We start from the raw sequence: 20854 nt of genomic DNA on the forward strand, positions 1-20854 counted from the left end.
CTCTAGTCAGGTGGACGTGGCGGGAATAGAGGCAGCAGTCATAACCATCTCTCTCTCTCTCTTTCTCTCTCTCTAGTCAGGTGGACGTGGCGGGAATAGAGGCAGCAGTCATAACCATCTCTCTCTCTCTCTCTCTCTCTCTCTCTCATCAGGCGGACATAGTGGGAATAGAGGCAGCAGTCATAACCATCTCTCTCTCTCTCTCTCTCTAGTCAGGTGGACGTGGTGGGAATAGAGACAGCAGTCATAACTATCTCTCTCTCTCTCTCTCTCTCTTTCTCTCTCTCTAGTCAGGTGGATGTGGTGGGAATAGAGACAGCAGTCATAACCATCTCTCTCTCTCTAGTCAGGTGGACGTGGTGGGAATAGAGACAGCAGTCATAACCATCTCTCTCTCTCTCTCTCTCTCTCTAGTCAGGTGGATGTGGTGGGAATAGAGACAGCAGTCATAACCATCTCTCTCTCTCTCTCTCTAGTCAGGTGGACGTGGTGGGAATAGAGACAGCAGTCATAACCATCTCTCTCTCTCTCTCTCTAGTCAGGTGGACGTGGCGGGAATAGAGGCAGCAGTCATAACCATCTCTCTCTCTCTCTCTAGTCAGGTGGACGTGGCGGGAATAGAGGCAGCAGTCATAACCATCTCTCTCTCTCTCTCTCTAGTCAGGTGGACGTGGCGGGAATAGAGGCAGCAGTCACAGTCATCTCTCTCTCTCCCTCTCTCTCTCTCTCATATCAGGCAGATGTGGTGGGAAGAACGACAATGTGAGAACGTGTGGACGGTCGGCTGTTCTCCGCTGAGCAGTCTTGAGGATGTCTGCAAATCAGAATCACTTTATCATTCATATAATGTCTGAGAATCAGTATCACTTTATCATTCATATAATGTCTGCAAATCAGAATCACTTTATCATTCATATAATGTCTGCAAATCAGAATCACTTTATCATTCATATAATGTCTGCAGATCAGAATCACTTTATCATTCATATATTGTCTGAGAATCAGTATCACTTTATCATCTCATATAATGTCTGCAAATCAGAATCACTTTATCATTCATATAATGTCTGAGAATCAGTATGAATCATTATCACTTTATCACCTCATATAATGTCTGCAAATCAGTTTGAATCAGAATCACTTTATCACCTCATATAATGTCTGCAAATCAGAATCACTTTATCATCTCATATAATGTCTGCAAATCAGTATGAATCAGAATCACTTTATCACCTCATATAATGTCTGCAAATCAGAATCACTTTATCACCTCATATAATGTCTGCAAATCAGAATCACTTTATCACCTCATATAATGTATGCAAATCAAAATCACTTTATCATTCATATAATGTCTGCAAATCAAAATCACTTTATCATTCATATAATGTCTGCAAATCAGAATCACTTTATCATTCATATAATGTCTGCAAATCAGAATCACTTTATCATTCATATAATGTCTGCAAATCAAAATCACTTTATAATTCATATAATGTCTGCAAATCAGAATCACTTTATCACCTCATATAATGTCTGCAAATCAAAATCACTTTATCATCTCATATAATGTCTGCAAATCTGTATGAATCAGAATCACTTTATCATCTCATATAATGTCTGCAAATCAGTATGAATCAGAATCATCTGATCATCTCATATAATGTCTGCAAATCAGTATGAATCAGAATCACTTTATCATCTCATATAATGTCTGCAAATCAGTATGAATCACTATCACTTTATCATCTCATATAATGTCTGCAAATCAGTATGAATCACTATCACTTTATCATCTCATATAATGTCTGCAAATCAGTACATATAGCAGGGATTGTCACAAAGACTAAACATTGCCCAGCTGGAAAGAGACAACCCAACCAGTCAAGAAGGGTTTTTCAGTAACTTTGTGATACCAGCTTAATGTTTTATTTTTTCAGTCATGCTGAAACTATCAAAATTGTTCATTTGGCTTTTTTATAGAGTGCACATTATATACTTTGTGACTCTTGTAACCACACACCCGATGACATGCATGTGGGATTTTCATCCCTGACCCCTAACCCCAAACTCTCATCATCCCTCCTTTTCCATTGCCCTTTGATGTCTTGTGAGAGTGATGACTGAAGCAACGCCCAGCAACCCCTCAACACTCGTTTAGAGCCATAAGTCAGACAGATCTCCTTTACAATGTCTGTGATATGGCCTGGTATCCTAATGGTAGATGCATGCATGCAGCAGCTGGCCTGGTGCTGTGATTGGAATGGGCTGGTCACTTTTTGTAACTTTTATTATGAGATTGTGCCAGCCAGTCATATGTCATATATCTGATCATGTAAGTGTGTTATTGGATCAGTTGTTTACAGTCAAAATCAGTTACCAGAGCACAATCTGGAAGAACAGCACCTTGGCTGATGGGTAAAAGCAGATTTACAAGTTTTTAAACTTCTGAGGACTGTGTTAAACATTCATTTTTTTGTGCTTTTTAGTACCATATCAAATATGATTTGAAACAAGAACAGTCTTACTGTATTTCTCACATTATAAAATATCTCTTTTCGTAGTTACAATAGCATGATTATATGCAGTTACCATGACCTAATAAAATATATGTTGTTGTTAAGGCATTAGAGATATCTTCCAGTCCTAATCATGGATTTACTGGTCAAGGCCATCACATCTTGCTGTGACCCAATTACAGATTTTGTTAATCTCCTGACATATGGCTGACAGACTTTAAACAACACAAATTGGTTAGATTCCAGGTAATCAGAGTGTTTATGAATACAGCTAATACAGATCTAGTGCAGCAAAGTATTTGTGTGAATGGTCACTGGTAGTGTGATGAACAAACACACTGTTTAGATCAGTAGTCACCCTTATGTAGTCAGTGTGTGTAGTGACCTAGTTTCAAGACTAAATTTAGCCATTTGAAGAAAGTGCTGGTAGATCTATGTGCCTTAAAATGTTCAGATAGCATTACAGTACATGCACGCAACACATATTTCCATTCAGTTGTCTTTGGCTACAACTTTTATATTTGTTTTCAAAACATTTTTTTAAAATAAAGGGTTTGCCGGTCAAGGTCATCTGGTTTTACTGTGACCAAATTGCATGTTTAGTGCTAAATCTATTAAGCAAAATGTCTGAAACGAATAACATACATAATACAACAACACACTGATTGTTTGAAAATCAAAAGTGATGCTCAAAGGAAAGACAACATTTAGATCTGCAGTTACAGTGATGGGGCCAGTGGTGAAGGGTAACCTACTTTCACAGCTATTTGTAGCCAAACGAGGAAAGTGTCAAGATGTCTATTGCCAACATATGGTCAGATAGAGTCACAGTTCATGTGTGCAACAGGTCATGCTTTCACTTCACAAGCTAACTGTTGGGATTCGTTGAGAATTGCTGTGAGCCGCTTAGCAGATGATGTTTTCAAAGACGCCATATTTGTTCACTTCATATTGTGTCGATTTTATGAACGCATTGGCCCTTCGATGAATTTTTGTGTGTCACACACACCACAGAATGAAACAACATCAATTAAAACATTCCACAGAAAGCCTGAACTTTCAATAAAAATTAATTTTTTTCAAACTTTGAGTCGGAAACTTGGCTAACTCTTTCGTTACTATTTTTCTATGAACCATTACTCCCCCTTGTTCCGAGATCCCTACCATTCGCATATTCCCTTCATTCCTGGATTTAGAGAAGAGAAAGAAAGTATGAAGCAGGGTATTTATTTTGGAGGCTTACGGTAACGCGGCTCATTACAGTACACTAAAGATTGTCATATACTGTTGTGTACAGAATTGATGTGAGAAGTTGTCTGAGACCCTGTTGACACTATAGGGTGACATCTCTGGTGACAGGTGTAAAACAGGTGACTTTGGGGTCAAACACAATGCATATAACTACGTACTACATGCAGGACAGTGTTTTTGCTTGCAGAGTATGCACATCATGCAGGTACTCACCGAGTAGTGCCTCATATGTATCTCAGTGCCACACTGCTAGTCATATCGCTGAAAAACTGTCACAATTGTCACTACTATTGTCCTTATCACATGAATGATTTGAACTTTGTCTCAAAGAGAATATATGCCTTTCACTACACTAGCAGTCACTGAGCCAGAATCAGATCATTATCTACACAATGCTTGAACAAAAACTATTCAGAAACGATACTGTCTCCAAATATGCATGTCCATGTCACAATCATCACGTAATATGCCACAACAAAGGTGACACGTGTGTGATATACCTTGAAGCAGTCATGCCAGTTACTGCACAAGTATACACCACAATTTTCACACTTCTTGCTTTTTAAACTTTTCATCACCCGCTATCTGTGCTTCTGTAGCAACAGCTAATTGCACTCTCTCTTTGTAATTCATTTGAAACTGATCGAAATCTTACCTGTTAGAGCGTTGTAAAACTCATCATCAGAAAACTAGTCACAATCCGAACTTTCTGCACATTCCGTTTTTCTGTGTCCGTGTGTCTACACAGCACATCGGCAAGAATGTAGCGGCGCCCACTTTCCCACAGCCTAGGGAGGGGGAAGGGGGTGTCTGGCATCCATTCCACTCATAAACACTGCCCCGCTAGTGAACCGGTCAAGGATAGATGACGCGCACTGATGACGTGACTCATGGGAAGTTCAAAGCGCTTACCGCGAGAACCGGTTTTCTGGGCTGCAGGAAGGAAAGGGGGAATTCTCTGCTGCACGGTTTTCCGGCTTCCAGGAATGAAGGGTAAAAATCCTGTAAACCGGAAAACTGTGCTGTGGGGATGAAAGAGCTAAATTCAAAGAATCGATGGGACCCGGCTAAAGTCACAACTTACGGAGGGTAGCCAGTAAAACCATTGAAAACCGACTACATTCATACGCTATCTTGATTCAGAAGGTCTAGGGGAGACGATTAATGCCTGTTCACTACTTATTTCCATTTATTATTTCGCAGACCAGAGTTTCTCTGTCTTGGTTGCTTTCAGCATGCAACTGAAATTGGGCAAAAGAGTGCAGTATTTTTCTAGATGGTTTTGACTGGCACGCACATGAAAACATTGAAAATACTACAGTTCCAGGGTGTTTTGTGCAAAGATACTTACCAACAGCAAAGATAAGACCTTGAAGATGCGATATCTATAAAAATCCCAATCTTCATTATTTTGACACTAACCACTTGTTTTTGTGTGCAGCTAAGAATCGCTGGATGCAACTTTAGCCGAGTTTTCATGTGCTGCGTCACACACACACACACACACACACATATCATTATCTTCTCACCTAACATAGGAAGAAAGAGAGAAGAGTGTTTAGTAACACAGACAGGATATTTTCGCTGCAAGAGATTTACTCAGCTACCATGGAAGGGAAAACGAGAAGGACGGGAACATTTTCAAAGTTCTCACCTGGCTGGGGGTTCAGGGATAGGCAGAACATCGTTGGGCAGGTCTTGCTCTGTATCCGACATCACCTGGTTTTCTGCAGGCACACAATCAATTGTAGCATGTGTGCATATTATGGTCAACATTGTGGTGTGTTTCAACTGTAAATAAAACATACATGTGTGCGCATTATTGTCAACATTGTGGTGTGTTTCAACTGTAAATAAAATGTACGTGTGTGCAAATTATGGTCAACATTGTGGTGTGTTTCAACTGTAAATAAAACATACATGTGTGCATATTATGGTCTATGTTATGGTGTGTTTCAACTGTAAATAAAATGTACATGTGTGCGCATTATGGTATATGTTATGATGTGTTTCAACTGTCAATAAAACGTACATGTGTGTACTTTATGGTCAACATTCTGGTGTGTTTCAACTGTAAAGAAAACATGCATGTGTGCACATTATGGTCAACATTATGGTAAGTTTCAAATGTAAATAAAACGCACTTGTGTACTTTATGATCAACATTGTGGTGTGTTTTAACTGTAAATGAAACATACATGTGTTTACATTATTGTAAACATTATGGTGCGTTTCAACTGTAAATAAAATGAACGTGTGTACTTTATGTTCAACATTATAGTGTTTTTCAACTGTAAATAAAACGTACATGTGTGCGCATTATGGTCTATGCTATGGTGTGTTTCAACTGTAAATAAAACGTACATGTGTGTACTTTATGTTCAACATTATGGTGTGTTTCAACTGTAAATAAATTGTACATGTGTGCGCATTATGGTCTATGTTATGGTGTGTTTCAACTGTAAATAAAACGTACATACAAAACAAGAAGACACAATATTAAGCAGCACAAGACGAAATTTGTTCTTGAATGTTTCTCTTCTTAATATGCTCATGTTTATGTTTCATTGTGTCTTATAAACTTTAAGGTTTTATGACAATAAAAAGTATTCTATTCTAAAAAAAAAAAGTATTCTACTCACACACACACACACACACACACACACACACATACACACACACAGAGTGACACACACACACACACAGTGACACACAGAGACACACACAGTGACACACAGAGACACACACAGAGACACACACACAGTGACACACAGAGACACACACAGTGACACACAGAGACACACACAGTGACACACACACAGTGACACACAGAGACAAAGACACAGACACATACCCTCCACAGACATAGCCCCTGTAGCCCTGCCACTAGGGGCAGACACAGTGTAGGAAATGTAGTCCTTGTCTCCTGGGTTACGACTCATCGAGCGACTGCTTCGCCGAATCTCAGGCTGAAATTATCACAGTAACAATCATCATCAACATCATCATCATCACCGTCATCATAATCATTATCATCCTCATCACCATCCTTATCACCATTATCATGTCCCTCAAGTAGAATTCGATGAAGGTAGAGTGTACTGTGTCACCTAAGGATATTGGTGCAGGCCAAGAAGACTGAGCTCCACAGCTGTATTGTGGGAGAGGTCTGTGGACCACAGCTGTGCTGATAAATGCAGCGCAAAGAAAATTGGGTCAGTGTGTTGAATCCACACTTTACTGAGAGCCCTTCAAACCAAGGTAAGGGAAGGAAACCCGTACCCTATAGGGTTGTCTCGCTTGAGCGCAGTTGAGCGTCACTGCAAGGAGGTGCATATGTGGTTTGATCTGATGATTCCACATCGGTTGCGGGCCGATAGTAGAAGTGATATATGTGTTTGAAGGAAACTGTGGCACGAGACAGAGGTAGGCCACCATGTTGGGCTTGCCTTAGGCATGATAGCGGGATCTGTAGAGCTCCTCCATGCGAGCTGACAGGTGATGGGCGCTCCCCCCACCACTTTTCTGTCGTTGCCAAAAAACAGCACTGGCATGTTGCCTATGCATAGGATGGCAGACATTTGGCAACAAAAGACTTGATGTCCCTGGTGTCTCTAGGACAGGGCTGTGTAATTGCCCAGGTAGGTACCATCATTAGATCAGGTCATTAGATCTGCTACTGGTAACCTGTAATCCAGTACAACCTGTTCAGGGTCGGGTTGCCGACGACTAAACCGGCACTTCCACCGCTCCCTTCTGGGACTGGTGAGGCGGGTGGCTAGACACCCTTTTGGAGATCCATAAAAGGGCGTCGGCTCAGGAGAGCCACCGACGGCCATCTAGCTCCACTGTGTTGTGTGCATGCCACAGGTAGTTGGCCCCCGGGGTGTGTCTACCCATGTATGCGAAGTCTGGATCCGGCAGAATCTGCGGAAGAAACCTATCGGTTCAACGGAGAGGAAGGCGGTTACAGCAACGCACTGTGGAGTGCAGAGAGCAAGATGAGACACCGAAAGGATATCTTGGTCATCCACTGCATCCGTGCTCATCCTCCAGTCGTCTCGACTTAGTCTTGCCACTGGAAATTGGTGGACCCGGACGAGAGAGTGAGGTCGACGTTGCGCAACTCCTCTTCACTTTAAACAAACTCATCGCGCAAGTCATCAGTCATCCAAAATGACCTTTCATCCTTCATCATTTCATCACCCCCAAGTCCTGTGGCGACAGGCGAGCGACGAAACGACAGGTGTGGGTACACTGGCAGTCGCAGCCGCAGACCTGCACGCAGGCGGCTCAGGCCATAGGGTCGTTCTTCGTCGACAGGAGCAGCGATGGAGCTCGGCAGCCGTCTGAGCGTCTGAGCAGCCCTCTTTAGGAATGCACTGCTCACCTCCCTGGCATGAGGAAGGGGCTAGAAAAGGTGCCCTAAAAATTGCCTGCTCCATATCACCCTGGCCAGCATACCGCGGCTGGCGGGGACCCTACATCAGCGGTCGAAACAAAGAGAAAGAAAAGAAAAAAACAAGGATCGTTCCTCTCACCATTGGTGCTTGGAACATAAGGACTCTCCTGGACAGAGATAACGCAGACAGACCCCAAAGGAGAACAGCACTAGTTGCATCCGAACTCGCCAGATACAACATCGACATCGCAGCCTTGAGTGAGACTCGGCTTGCAGGCGAAGGCGAGCTCTGTGAACGGGGATCTGGTTACACCTTCTTCTGGAGTGGACGAGGAAGCAAAGAGCGACGTGAGGCTGGCATTGGTTTTGCAGTAAAAACAGCACTTGTCAGCAAGCTAGCTGGAATCCCAAAGGGAGTCAACGATAGGCTTATGACCATGAAACTCCCACTGGCATCTGGCCAGAAGCACCTCACCATTGTCAGTGCCTACGCCCCAACCATGACCAACCCGGATGAAGTGAAGGCGAAGTTCTACGAGGACCTTCACTCTGTCATTGCTGCCATCCCTAAAGCAGACAAGCTCATCATTCTTGGGGACTTCAATGCTAGAGTTGGCTCTGACTACATCTCCTGGGATGGAGTGATTGGAAAGCACGGTGTGGGCCACTGCAACCCAAATGGATTGCTTTTGCTTCAGACCTGTGCAGAGCACGAACTGCTGATAACCAACACAGTTTTCTGCCTCCCTACCCGTAACAGGACGTCATGGATGCACCCTCGCTCAAAGCATTGGCATCTCATCGATTATGTCATCGTCAGGAAAAGGGATAGGCAAGATGTACGTGTAACAAAGACCATGTGCGGTGCCGAGTGTTGGACAGACCATCGCCTTGTAGTCTCGAAGCTGAATATTCGAATCCAACCCAAGAGACGCCCCCAAGGCCAGAAGGCTCCAAAACGGCTCAACATCGCTAAGCTGAAAAGCATCACCATCAAACAGTCCTTTGTGGAGCTGCTGGAAGATCATCTGGAATCCGCCTCTCTGGACAACCAGAATGTGGAGTCTGACTGGAGGACCCTGCGTGAGCTGATCTATAGTACAGCTTCAGAGACCCTGGGACCCATGACCAGAAAGCACAAAGACTGGTTTGATGAAAACTGTGATGAAATCAAGCAGCTTCTGGATGAGAAACGCCGTCTGCATCAAGCCCACCTGAGCAACCCAAAGTCGACATCAAAAAAGGATGCATACAATGCCATCCGCAGGACTGTTCAGCAAAAGTTACGCCAGATGCAGGATAAGTGGCTGAGTGACAAAGCTGATGAGATCCAGGGATATGCTGACAGGCACGATATGAAGAGGTTCTATGATGCCTTAAAAGAAGTCTACGGCCCCACATCCTCAGGATCATCCCCCCTCCTCAGTGCAGATGGGAATACCTTGATCACCGAGAAGGAGAACATTCTCGAACGCTGGGCTGAGCACTTAACAGTGTCTTAAATCGCCCTTCCTCCATAAATGATGAAGCCATAGACCGTCTCCCACAAGTCCCCACCAACGAAGCACTGGACGATCCGCCAACACTTCTTGAGACCCAGAAAGCAATCCGTCTGCTATCCAGTGGCAAAGCACCTGGCTCAGACTCCATACCAGCAGAGGTCTACAAGGATGGAGGCACTGTGCTGACTGAGAAGCTTCATCAGCTGTACTCACTCATGTGGAAAGAAGAGACGATCCCCCAGGATTTCAAAGATGCATCTATCATTCACTTGTACAAGCGAAAGGGGAACCGGCAAGCCTGTGATAACCATCGGGGCATTTCCTTGCTCTCCATCGCAGGCGGAACCACTGACATGGTGTTTGCTGCAAGGCAGCTGCAAGAGAAATGTCAGGAGCAAAATGCTGATCTGTTCTCCACCTATGTCGACCTCACTAAGGCCTTCGACACCGTGAGTAGAGAGGGACTGTGGAAGATCATGGCCAAGTACGGATGCCCTCGGAAATTTATTTCCTTGGTCAGCCAATTCCATGAAGGCATGCAGGCTCGAGTCCAGGACAATGGTGAAACATCTACTCCTTTTGCTGTCACAAATGGTGTCAAGCAAGGCTGCATCCTGGCTCCAACGCTGTTCAGCCTCATGTTCTCTGCAATGCTTACTGATGCCTTCAGAGATGGCGATGTTGGAATCGGCCTAAAGTACCGAACAGATGGCAAGCTGTTTAACCTCAGAAGGCTTCAAGCAAAAACGAAGGTCATGACAGACATCATCAGAGACTTTTTGTTTGCTGATGATTGTGCCCTCAACGCTGGATCTGAAGCTGACATGCAACTCAGCGTCGACAAGTTTGCCACTGCCAGCAGGAACTTCGGCCTTACCATCAGCACGAGGAAAACTGAAGTTCTCCATCAGCAAGCCCCAGGGAAACCCTACGTTGAGCCCAACATCACAGTCAACGGTCAGAGACTCAGTGCGGTGGAGCGGTTCACATACCTTGGCAGCACACTGTCACGAAATGCGACCATCGACGATGAAGTGAACGTCAGGATTGCAAGAGCAAGTGCAACTTTTGGTAGACTCAATGCAAATGTCTGGAACAGAAGAGGCATTAGTCTTGAGACCAAGCTAAAGGTCTACAGAGCAGTAGTTCTCCCCACACTACTGTACGCCTGCGAAACTTGGACAGTGTACCAACGACATGCCAAGAAGCTGAACCACTTCCACACAACATGCCTAAGGAAGCTACTGAACATTAAGTGGCAAGACAAGACCCCAGACACAGAGTGCTCGCAAAAGCCACCCTTCCCAGCATCTTCACCATCCTGATGCAGTCCCAGCTTCGCTGGGCTGGACACGTGGCGCGCATGCCAGACCATCGGCTGCCCAAAAGGCTCTTCTATGGCGAGCTGCAACAAGGGAAGAGATCACACGGAGGTCAGAAGAAGCGCTTCAGAGATACTCTGAAAGTCTCTCTGAAAGCGTTTGATATCAACCCTGACTCCTGGGAGGAATCTGCAGTGGACCGTGACAAATGGCGCGCTGCTGTGCACAAAGGCGCCAGGTTGTGCGAGGCCAACAGGACTGCTGCAGCTGTTGAGAAGAGGCAGGCCAGAAAGTCACGGGCAAACAAGCTCCCTGACAATGATATGCCTGCCTTTGTCTGCCCCAACTGTCAGCGAACATTTCGTGCGCAGATTGGACTATTCAGCCATCTGCGCACTCACAGATAGATTCATGAGCATCCTTCCCCCCACCCCACCACCACCCTCCCCCCATCCCCCATCCCCCATCTGGATGACAACGATGGTCATCATCGATCTCGATGGACACACCACCACCATCACAAAGGGGCATACGGAAGGCTTGGTGGCTTCTCTACCTGAGTGTGGCATGTTGGAGCAACCTGAAGAAAGTTGTCGGCAGTCAATGGCTGGGATGGATCAGGCTGTGGAAGTGCACTTCATGTGCCCACAGGTCACTGAGTCTCATTCTGTGGTGGAATTCCTAATGGAAGAGGGTTTCCATGGGGAAAATTTTTGCTGAAGGTTCTTTAGTGAGAAAGGGGACCGGATCCTTGACAGGCCTCTGGCTGTGTGTGGTGTGCACTGAGTCTGGGATGTAGCAGGGTGGGGGCAGGGAGGAAAGTGGCTCTAGATGTGTTGTACTGGCCATTTACATCAAATCACTGATCTGACATGCGTTTTCAGTATGGCCAACAGCAAAGTGAGAGCTGTATTATCAGTGGTTTCTGAATTGGAAAGGGAAATCATTTGCAGCTTAGTCTTTCATGAAGGACTATGTCTCTCAGACTAGAAGTCAAACTGCACTGGGACTTAGTTTTGTAGCCTTGGGGGCTAACTAGCCTTAGGGATCCGTCCCTATGGTGAGTCCTAAGGCCCTCTTGATCGAGGGACTGGGGATGCAACTTGGGCAAAACACTCTCTACTATAAATTGTATAATCAAATTCCAACCTGAATAGTTGGGACAGCAGTTGCCTCCTCTGCTGTTCTAATGGTCATTGTCGTACACGACTGATTATCATATACTGGTCCTAGGAGGACACCAATCAGCATGGGTAAATCAGGAAACAGCTGCTGTGTGCTTGAGGGATGAAGATGTCCACCATGCAGGTTCTGTTGAAATGTAAGGGCGCAGGAAAGAGTTGACGGGGTCTTGTGGTGCAACCGTGTGTCTGAAGGACTTGGTGCTTGCTTCCAAAGTGACAACAAAGTCATCCTCTGACAGGCCCTTGACCGAAGGCTGGGGCTCCATGATGGGATAGCCTGCCTAGGCTAGAAACCCCTGGAAGTGTCTCAATGGAAAGACAGTGCTTGAGAAGGAATGGCCATCTGTAACCACAGCAGTGGTTGTGTGTTGAGGCTGAAAGGATCGGGCAGGGAAGACCAAGTGCAGAAAGTGCTTTCAAACGCCAATTGTTTGAGACATCGATGCTGGATCTCTGTTCAAGCAAGGTGATGGGGCGAACTAATGTGCTTGGATGCGGCATCTGCCGCGTTGGTATGAGTGGGCAGAAAGGTATGCCCCTGTGGCTAATGAATGGTTCCTTGTGCTTTGTAAGACGCATCCGTCCTCATCAATATGCAGTTCTCCCGAGTGTAGAGGAAAACAATTATGACCCAGGCCTTCAGCTACTAGAGAGGAGTGGAAGAGATGGACTTAGGGTCATTGTCTCCTCCCCAGTGGGCAGTTTTTGGGCCCGCTAAAACTTGGAAGGCAAAGATAGACACCCCTTCATGGGAGGGCTGGCTAGGATGTAGGGCCCGTGTGGAGCTGTTGTCACAACTACAGTGGTGCAAACCAAGGGTTGTTGTTGGCAAGGGGGGGAAGAAGGGATGCCTTACAAACTGGGAAGGAATGAAGGGCATGTGTGTCCAGAGTGGCACCTCTAAGGTGGACTGCCTCATCCCTCCTTGTGCCAGGTTAGGGCATCTCTAGCCCTGTGGGTGATTGTTGCAGGCAAATGAGTTGGGCTGCCTCATCCCTCTTTGTGCCAGGTTAGGGCATCTCTAGCCCTGTGGGTGATTGTTGCAGGCAAATGAGTTAGGCTGCCTCATCCCTCTTTGTGCCAGGTTAGGGCATCTCCAGCCCTGTGGGTGATTGTTGTAGGCAAATGAGTTGGGCTGCCTCATCCCTCCTTGTGCCAGGTTAGGGCATCTCCAGCCCTGTGGGTGATTGTTGTAGGCAAATGAGTTGGGCTGCCTTGTCCCTCTTTGGACCAAGAGAGGGCATCCTTAGCCTTGTGGGTGGGAAGGGAGTGTGTGTGGGTCCCTAAGGACCAGCCACTACTGATATGTGAAGGAGCATACATTCAGGTGTGAATGAGGCAGTTTTGTCTGTGAGTGCAGTCGTACTCCGAAAGCAAGGTATGGATGAATTTATGAAAATGAATACATATATGCACAAAGGGATTATAAACTTCCATCAACTCGTGATGATATCAGGAATATGCCAATGACAAGAGATCGAGTCACAAGAAATAAGTGGCTTTATAAGCATACGTGTAGCGTGCACAGATATACCCAAGTAAATGGGAAAGTGTGCATAATCAGTAATGGAAAGGAATCTGTGTAAGCACCTATATATAAGAGATGTACATACACATATGAATAAAGTGCCAGTATGTAGACACAGAGAGATCTGAGCATTGTGAACAGAATTACGCAAACACAAGTGTGCCTATATTGCTAAGTAGGGAATCTAAATGAATAGATGTCAATGAATAGAGACAGAAATAAAATTGTACATGTTAAGTTGTATGAACCTATCCCGTAAGTGCACACACATGTGTATACTGAGGGATAAGTATTCATCTATAAGTGTAAATAGAAATGTGTATAAATGTAGCAGGATATCATACATATATATATATATATATATGTGACCAAGTGTGCTATGCTTGCTCCAAAACTGCTCACACACAAGCTAAAGCAGACGACGTTTTCCCTCCTTACCAGCGCCCAGACTTGTGTGACATCACTCCGCTTACATCATTTTGTCCTCGCTAGACCACCTGCTCGGCCAGTGTGGCATCGCGGTACATCATTGGCTGAGAGCAAACTTGTGTTTCTGTTTCACCGTAATTAATTAATACCTCTTTTGTCAGATCAGTAAACTACAAGTATTATATACTGGCAGAATCGTCGCAATTCCATCTTTAAATCTATTCCATTTATGTGTGCCTACGTTAAACTGATTTAACGCAGTTTGAAATTTTCAGCAACGAGCTCATTAAAACTGACCCTGTTCAGGTGACTTAAATTAAGATTATAAATTCATCTTAAATAACCAACACTTCATTTTATACTCATTATAAAGTAGGTGTTGAGCTCTTTCTTTTGCAACTTATCTGACGTAAATCGGTTCAGGAATCATTTAGAAATCTGTCACTGAACACCTTTAAACAAACACAATTGTCATCGGATTCTCCGTGATTAGTGACGATCTGCTTGCAAGCACACGTGACGGACTTTGCGGTCCGCTAAACTTGCATAAATTGGCACAGTGATTGATGAGTGGTCATTTCATACCTGGTCAGTCATCTGACCAGAGCCTTCTCTCTCTCTCTCTCTCTTGCTGTGTTGCGAGCAGTGTGAGTGTGTGTTCCCACAACGGCTGACACCTCGCTACGTATTGCTGTAAGTACTAGTGTGTAGAATGTGTTGATTTGTAAATTGTATTGTTTGACACAGTACTTGTGTTCATATGAGTATGTTCAGTTATTGCTTTGTTCAGTTAATTCTTTGTTCAGTTATTGCTTTGACATGTTAGTCACAACTCGGCTATGATTGATCTAGATAATCACCATGTCGTCATATGCTCGCAGCAGTATTCCATTTGATTCTTAACGTCACAGTCAGTGACGTCTCTGGACACTAATAGTTTGTTCCAGAATATTCTAGTGGGTGCATATGATGCGTTCTTTCTCATTTGCTATCCGGCTGATGGTTACAGTGTTTCACTGATTCTCAGTACTCTAAGATGTGTGTAGTATTCTGCTGTTGTGATTACAAGATAGTGTTGGATTAATATCAGTTATTGGTTAAAACCACCTGATATGTATCAGTCTGTTAATTGTAATTTAGTTGTCATGCTGTCTCCTATATGGCTTACTCCAGTATATTGCAACATGATAAACTGATTCATTTGAGTCACTTTGACACAGTATAAGCTTTACCCAATCTATACTGTCAGTGTACTTTCACCAAGGCAGCATCGCTTCAATCACTTTAACTGCGCTATTTAAATGTATTAGAAATGTCATTTGATGTCATCTTGGTCTTCACAGATATGCATTATGTTGTTGCGTATCCCAAACCCGAGTGATAGGCTTTCCATGTAATATGTATACGTGTGCTTTACTATTCACTTGTGTCGACATGTTGTGCTTATGACATTTGTTTGTATCATTCCAGGCACTGTCTTCTTCTCATTACTTCTTTTACTTCTTCTTAGTCTTCTCTTCTATTCTCTTCTCTTAGGTTTTCTTCTCATCTAATAACTATTGTAAATAAAACAATAGAAAAACCCATTTGTGACTGGCCTCTATATGTTCCTGGCCTGTGCGTGGGATCTTGTCTATCCTTTCATTCAATCAATCATTTAGTTAAGTCTTTTGTGCCGTACCCTATTAGAACCACTCAGAACCACGGCTACATATATATATATATATATATATATATATATATATATATATATATATATATATATATATATTTTTTTTTTTTTTTTTTTTTTTAATTGTATTATTATTATTGTTTTTTGTTTTTCTTTATAAATTAAAAAAAAAAATTAATATATAATTTTTTTTTTTTTTGGGGGGGGGGGGGGGTGGTGGTTGTTGTTGTTGATTTTGAAAATAAATCGAAAATAATAGAAGGGGAAATATTGTGATTTATTTCCTGTTATTGTATGTAACAAGAAGAGAATGGTAACAGGGTTGGTTGCCTGCAGAGGACTGTGTGCAAGTGTGGGAGGATGAAGAACCCAGAAGTTCAGTGGCCAATAGCCTGAGAAACAACAAGAAAGGCGCAGTTGCTATGCAAAGTTGTGTAAAGTCCATGAATGGGCATCAGGACCCAATGAGAAACCGAAAAAACATCGTTGGTGGACAGCACGGGGGGCAGGAGTGACGTGCTGTGTTGGTGGAAGTAACTACAGTGTCAACCCCCTAGGTTACAAATGTGGAGTTGCCTCCCTTGGTGCCGATAAATGGCGAAAAGGATGGTGTCTTTAGAGCACATATTCCCTGGTGCGATGTGTCCTCGCTGTAGAGGGAGGAGTGTCATGCTGCATGTGAGAGTCTGTGGTTCGATGCCACCGTAACCGACACAGGTGAATACAGGCGCAAGGGGAATAATTATAATGTCCCTTAGTGCCGTGGGCATCCCTACCCGAATCGGTCGCCATCGGACGCGAGACGGTCGGGGCATGCGGCACAACAGCACCATAATCTAGTGTTATGGGTGTCATGGACGAGGGGTGGCAAGTCCGTCGGCTTGCCGTGGGATGTGCATCCCCCTGTAGCTGAACGGCAGCAGATTGGCGTTGTTGAGAGGGCCAGGAGTAGAGGCCCAGAGTGTCAGCGAATCGATTGCGATCACGCCTTAATTTTAGCACAATCGCCCAATTGAGCTATATAATTACGTGACCTGGTTGGAGACATAATTTGACAAAAAACAAGAACGCCAGAGAATCGACAGACAGACAGAAAATAGGAAAAACTTAACCGTATGAAGAGCACAGGAACAGGAGTCATGATGGCTGCCAGAAAAAGAGGGCGCTAGTCAGGGGGACAAAGGGGAGGTTACCTACTTCTGGGAGGTTATCGGTCGTAGCTACTTTCGTTTTCTCCGCATAGGCGGATAGTAGTTTGCACAGGACAGGAATGTCAGACCCCTGACGGAGTCTGCACTAGTGGGTCACAGTTAAGTATGTGTAATTAAATGAAAAATGAAAAAAACTCACCAGCGGCTTCTTCTGAGGGCTGCCTTGCTTAGGAGTCAAGCCCACAGGTGTGTCCGCCTGCAAGCACACAACCTTCAGTGAACACTTCAGTCAGGAAATGCACTGAGAACGAAATTATATCATTTTTCTCATCACTGAGAATGAGATATCATATTTCTCATTCAGTGAACAATCATGAAGTGGATGAGGACCAAGTGATATCATATTTCTCATTCAGTGAACGCTTCAGTAATGAAGTGCATTGAGATTGACATAATACCATTTTTCCTCATAAACTTTATATCTAAATTTGTTGCCCACAGATCAGCTGACACACACAGGACCATATCAGGTCTGAAGATCTATACAATACAATACAATACAATACTATGCAATACAATACAATATAGTACAGTACAATACAGTACAGTACAGTGTGGTTCGTCATCTAGTGATCCTGGGGGTGGGTGGGTTGGGCTCTGTGGGTGCGCAGTTGACTGGTCAGGCCAATCCGCGCCTGGAAGGTTCTGACGCAGTGAGCACAGGGAATGGTGGCAGCTGTCGGGGACTTGCTGGCACTGCTTTTCCTGGCCTGTCTGCATTGCTGTGCTGCAGCGATTCTGTTGGCCTCACAGGATTTGGCATCTTTGTGGACAGCTGAACGCCACTTTGGTCAGTCCATTGCATTCAGCTCCCATGTGTCGTGGCTGATGTTGAAGGCCTTCAGAGAAGCTTTCAGAGTGTCTTTGAAGCGCTTCTTTTGGCCTCCATGGGAGCGCTTGCCATGTTGGAGTTTGCCGTACAGCAGTTTCTCGGGGAGCCGGTGGTCTGGCATGTGAACTACATGGCCTGCCCAGCGCGGCTGGGCCTGCATCAAGATGGTGTAGATGCTGGGCAAGTTTGCACGAGTGAGCACCTCGTGTCAGGGATCTTCTCTTGCCACTTTATGCCGAGAAGTTTTCTGAGGCTGGTGGTGTGGAAGTGGTTCAGCTTTTTGGCAAGGCGTTTGTAGACCGTCCATGATTCACATCCATAGAGCAGTGTGGTGAGAACTATGGCCTTGTATACTTTGAGTTTCGTCTCCAGGATGATGCCTCTCCTGTTCCAAACGTTCTTATGGAGTCTGCCGAAGGCAGCGCTGGCTTTGGCGAGTCTGGCATTCACCTCGTCGTCGATGACAACTGTACGAGAGAGTGTACTGCCCAGGTATGTGAACTTGTCCACCGCATCCACCCATTGATGAAGATGTTTGGTTCAACGTAAGGCTTTCCTGGAGCTGGTTGGTGTATCACCTCAGTCTTCTTTGTGCTGATTGTGAGGCAAAAGTTGTCACAGGCAGCTGAGAACTTGTCGACACTGTGTTGCATGTCAGCTTCAGAGGCAGCGTTGAGAGCACAGTCATCAGCAAACAGGAAGTCGTTGACTGTGTCTGTCCTCACCTTGGTTTTTGCTTGAAGCCTCCTGAGGTTGAAAGAGTGAGCCATCTGTGCGGTACCTGATGCCAATGCCTACGTCAGCGTCTCTGAAGGCATCTATCAGCATGGCTGAAAACATGAGACTGAACAGGGTGGGGGCAAGAACACACCCTTGCTTGACTCCGTTGGAGACAGGGAATGGTTCTGAAGTCTCTCCGCTGTCTTGGACTCGGGCCCGAATCCCATCGTGTAGTTGTCGTATGATGGTGATGAAATTTCTGGGACATCCGTACATCGCCATGATTCTCCAAAGGCCGTCTCTGCTAACAGTATCGAAGGCCTTGGTCAGATCGACATAGGTGGAGTAAAGGTCAGCGTTCTGTTCCTGACACTTCTCCTGGAGCTGCCTGGCAGCAAACACCATGTCGATAGTCCCACGTTCTTTCCAGAAGCCACACTGGCTCTCTGGTAGGAGACCTTGCTCAAGGTGTGCTATGAGACGGTTAAGTAGCACTCTGGCCAGAGTCTTGCCTGTGACGGACAGCAGGGATATTCCACGATGGTTGTCACAGGCCTGACGATTTCCTTTGTGCTTGTACAGGTGTATGATAGAAGCGTCTTTGAAGTCCTGTGGAACTGCCTCATGCTGCCAGATGAGCTGGAAGAGCTGATGAAGCTTCTCAGTCAGCACCATACCACCTTCTTTGTAGACCTCAGCTGGAATGGAGTCTGAGCCAGGGGCTTTGCCGTTGGATAGCAGATGGATAGCTTTCTGGGTCTCCTCCAAAGTTGGAATGGCATCCAACGACTCACTGACTGGCACCTGGGGGAGTTGGTCGATGGCTTCATCATTGATGTGGAAGGGTGGTTCAGTACGCTGTCAAAGTGTTCAGCCCATCTCTCAAGGATCCCGTCCTTGTCAGTGATCAGGGTAGAACCATCAGCACTGAGGAGTGAAGCAGATCTGGAGGTGGTGGGACCGTAGACTTCTTTCAGGCCGTTATAGAAGTTCTTCATGTCGTTCCTGTCTGCAAAGCCCTGGATCTCATCAGCTTTGTTGCTCAACCAGGAATCCTGCATCTGCCGCAGCTTCAGCTGGATGGTGCTGCGTGCGCTCTTCAGTATGTCTTTCTTTGACTGTGACTTGGGATCTTCAATGTGGGCTCTGTAGGCTTGTGGTTTGTCTTCTAGCAGCTGCTTGATCTCAGTGCAGTTCTCATCAAACCAGTCTTTGTGCTTCCTGGCAGAAGGCCCCAGGCAGTCCATGGCAGTGTTGTACACCGTCTCATGCAGTGCGCCCCATGCTGCCTCCACATTCTGATTGTCCAGCACGGTGGACTCAAGGCGTTCCTCCAGGGTGTCAGCAAAGCTCTGCTTGATGTTGCCTAGCTCCAGCTTGTTGACATTCAGGCGTTTGGGTGCTTTCATGCCCTGAGGCCGTCTCTTGCGCTGGATGCGGAGGTTGAGCTTGGAGATGATAAGGCGGTGGTCTGTCCAGCACTCGGCGCCGCACATGGCCCTCGTGACTCGTACGTCCTGCCTGTCCCTCTTCCTGATGATGACAAAGTCGATGAGATGCCAATGCCCAGAGCGAGGATGCATCCATGACGTCCTGTTACGGGTAGGGAGGCAGAAGATGGTGTTTGTGATAAGAAGGTTGTGCTCGGCACATGTCTGGAGAAGTAGTTGACCACTGCTGTTACAGTTGCCAACCCCATGCTTCCCAATCACGCCTTCCCAGTAGGTGCTGTCACAACCAACTCTCGCGTTAAAGTCACCAAGAATGATGAGCTTGTCTGCATTGGGAACAGTGGTGATGAGTGTTCAGGTCCTCGTAGAATTTGTCCTTGATCTCATCCGGGTTGGTCATGGTGGGCGTGTAGGCGCTGACAGTTTCAGTTCAGTTTCAGTAGCTCAAGGAGGTGTCACTGCATTCAGACAAATCCATATACGCTACACCACATCTGCCAAGCAGATGCCTGACCAGCAGCGTAACCCAACGCGCTTAGTCAGGCCTTGAGGGGAAAAAAAAAAAAAGGTGAATAAATAATAGATAAGCTTACACAAATAAATAAATAAATAATAACTACAATGTAAAAAATAAATAAATAAATAAATAAGATAACAATGATGATAAATAAGCAAACAGATGTAAAACATGAAGACACACATTCACATATACACCCACACATGCATAACAGATATGCACCGAACATGCAGTTTCACAGATAAGAAAGCACAGTCAAATACATATAAACGTACATGAGCTCCAACACACACACACACACCACACACATTACC

The 20854-nt window shown here is 45.1% G+C and overlaps 1 protein-coding gene across 3 annotated transcripts in view; it reads right to left on the bottom strand.

Moving 5' to 3' along the window:
- Positions 1-285: 285 nt before the first annotated feature.
- Positions 286-20854, bottom strand: part of LOC143296192 (uncharacterized) — a 103691-nt gene continuing 83122 nt past the window's right edge. For all 3 annotated transcript variants that reach the window (XM_076608012.1, XM_076608021.1, XM_076608005.1), the window contains 4 exons: positions 17160-17216; positions 6625-6739; positions 5425-5497; positions 286-814 (listed from right to left, as the gene is read on the bottom strand). In XM_076608012.1, coding sequence (XP_076464127.1) covers positions 733-814; positions 5425-5497; positions 6625-6739; positions 17160-17216 — 327 coding nt within the window. In that variant the 3' untranslated portion in view covers positions 286-732. The remainder of the gene's footprint in view (positions 815-5424; positions 5498-6624; positions 6740-17159; positions 17217-20854) is intronic.

This window comes from Babylonia areolata, chromosome 2 (assembly GCF_041734735.1).
Source record: "Babylonia areolata isolate BAREFJ2019XMU chromosome 2, ASM4173473v1, whole genome shotgun sequence".
Taxonomy (NCBI): Eukaryota; Metazoa; Mollusca; class Gastropoda; order Neogastropoda; family Buccinidae; genus Babylonia; species Babylonia areolata.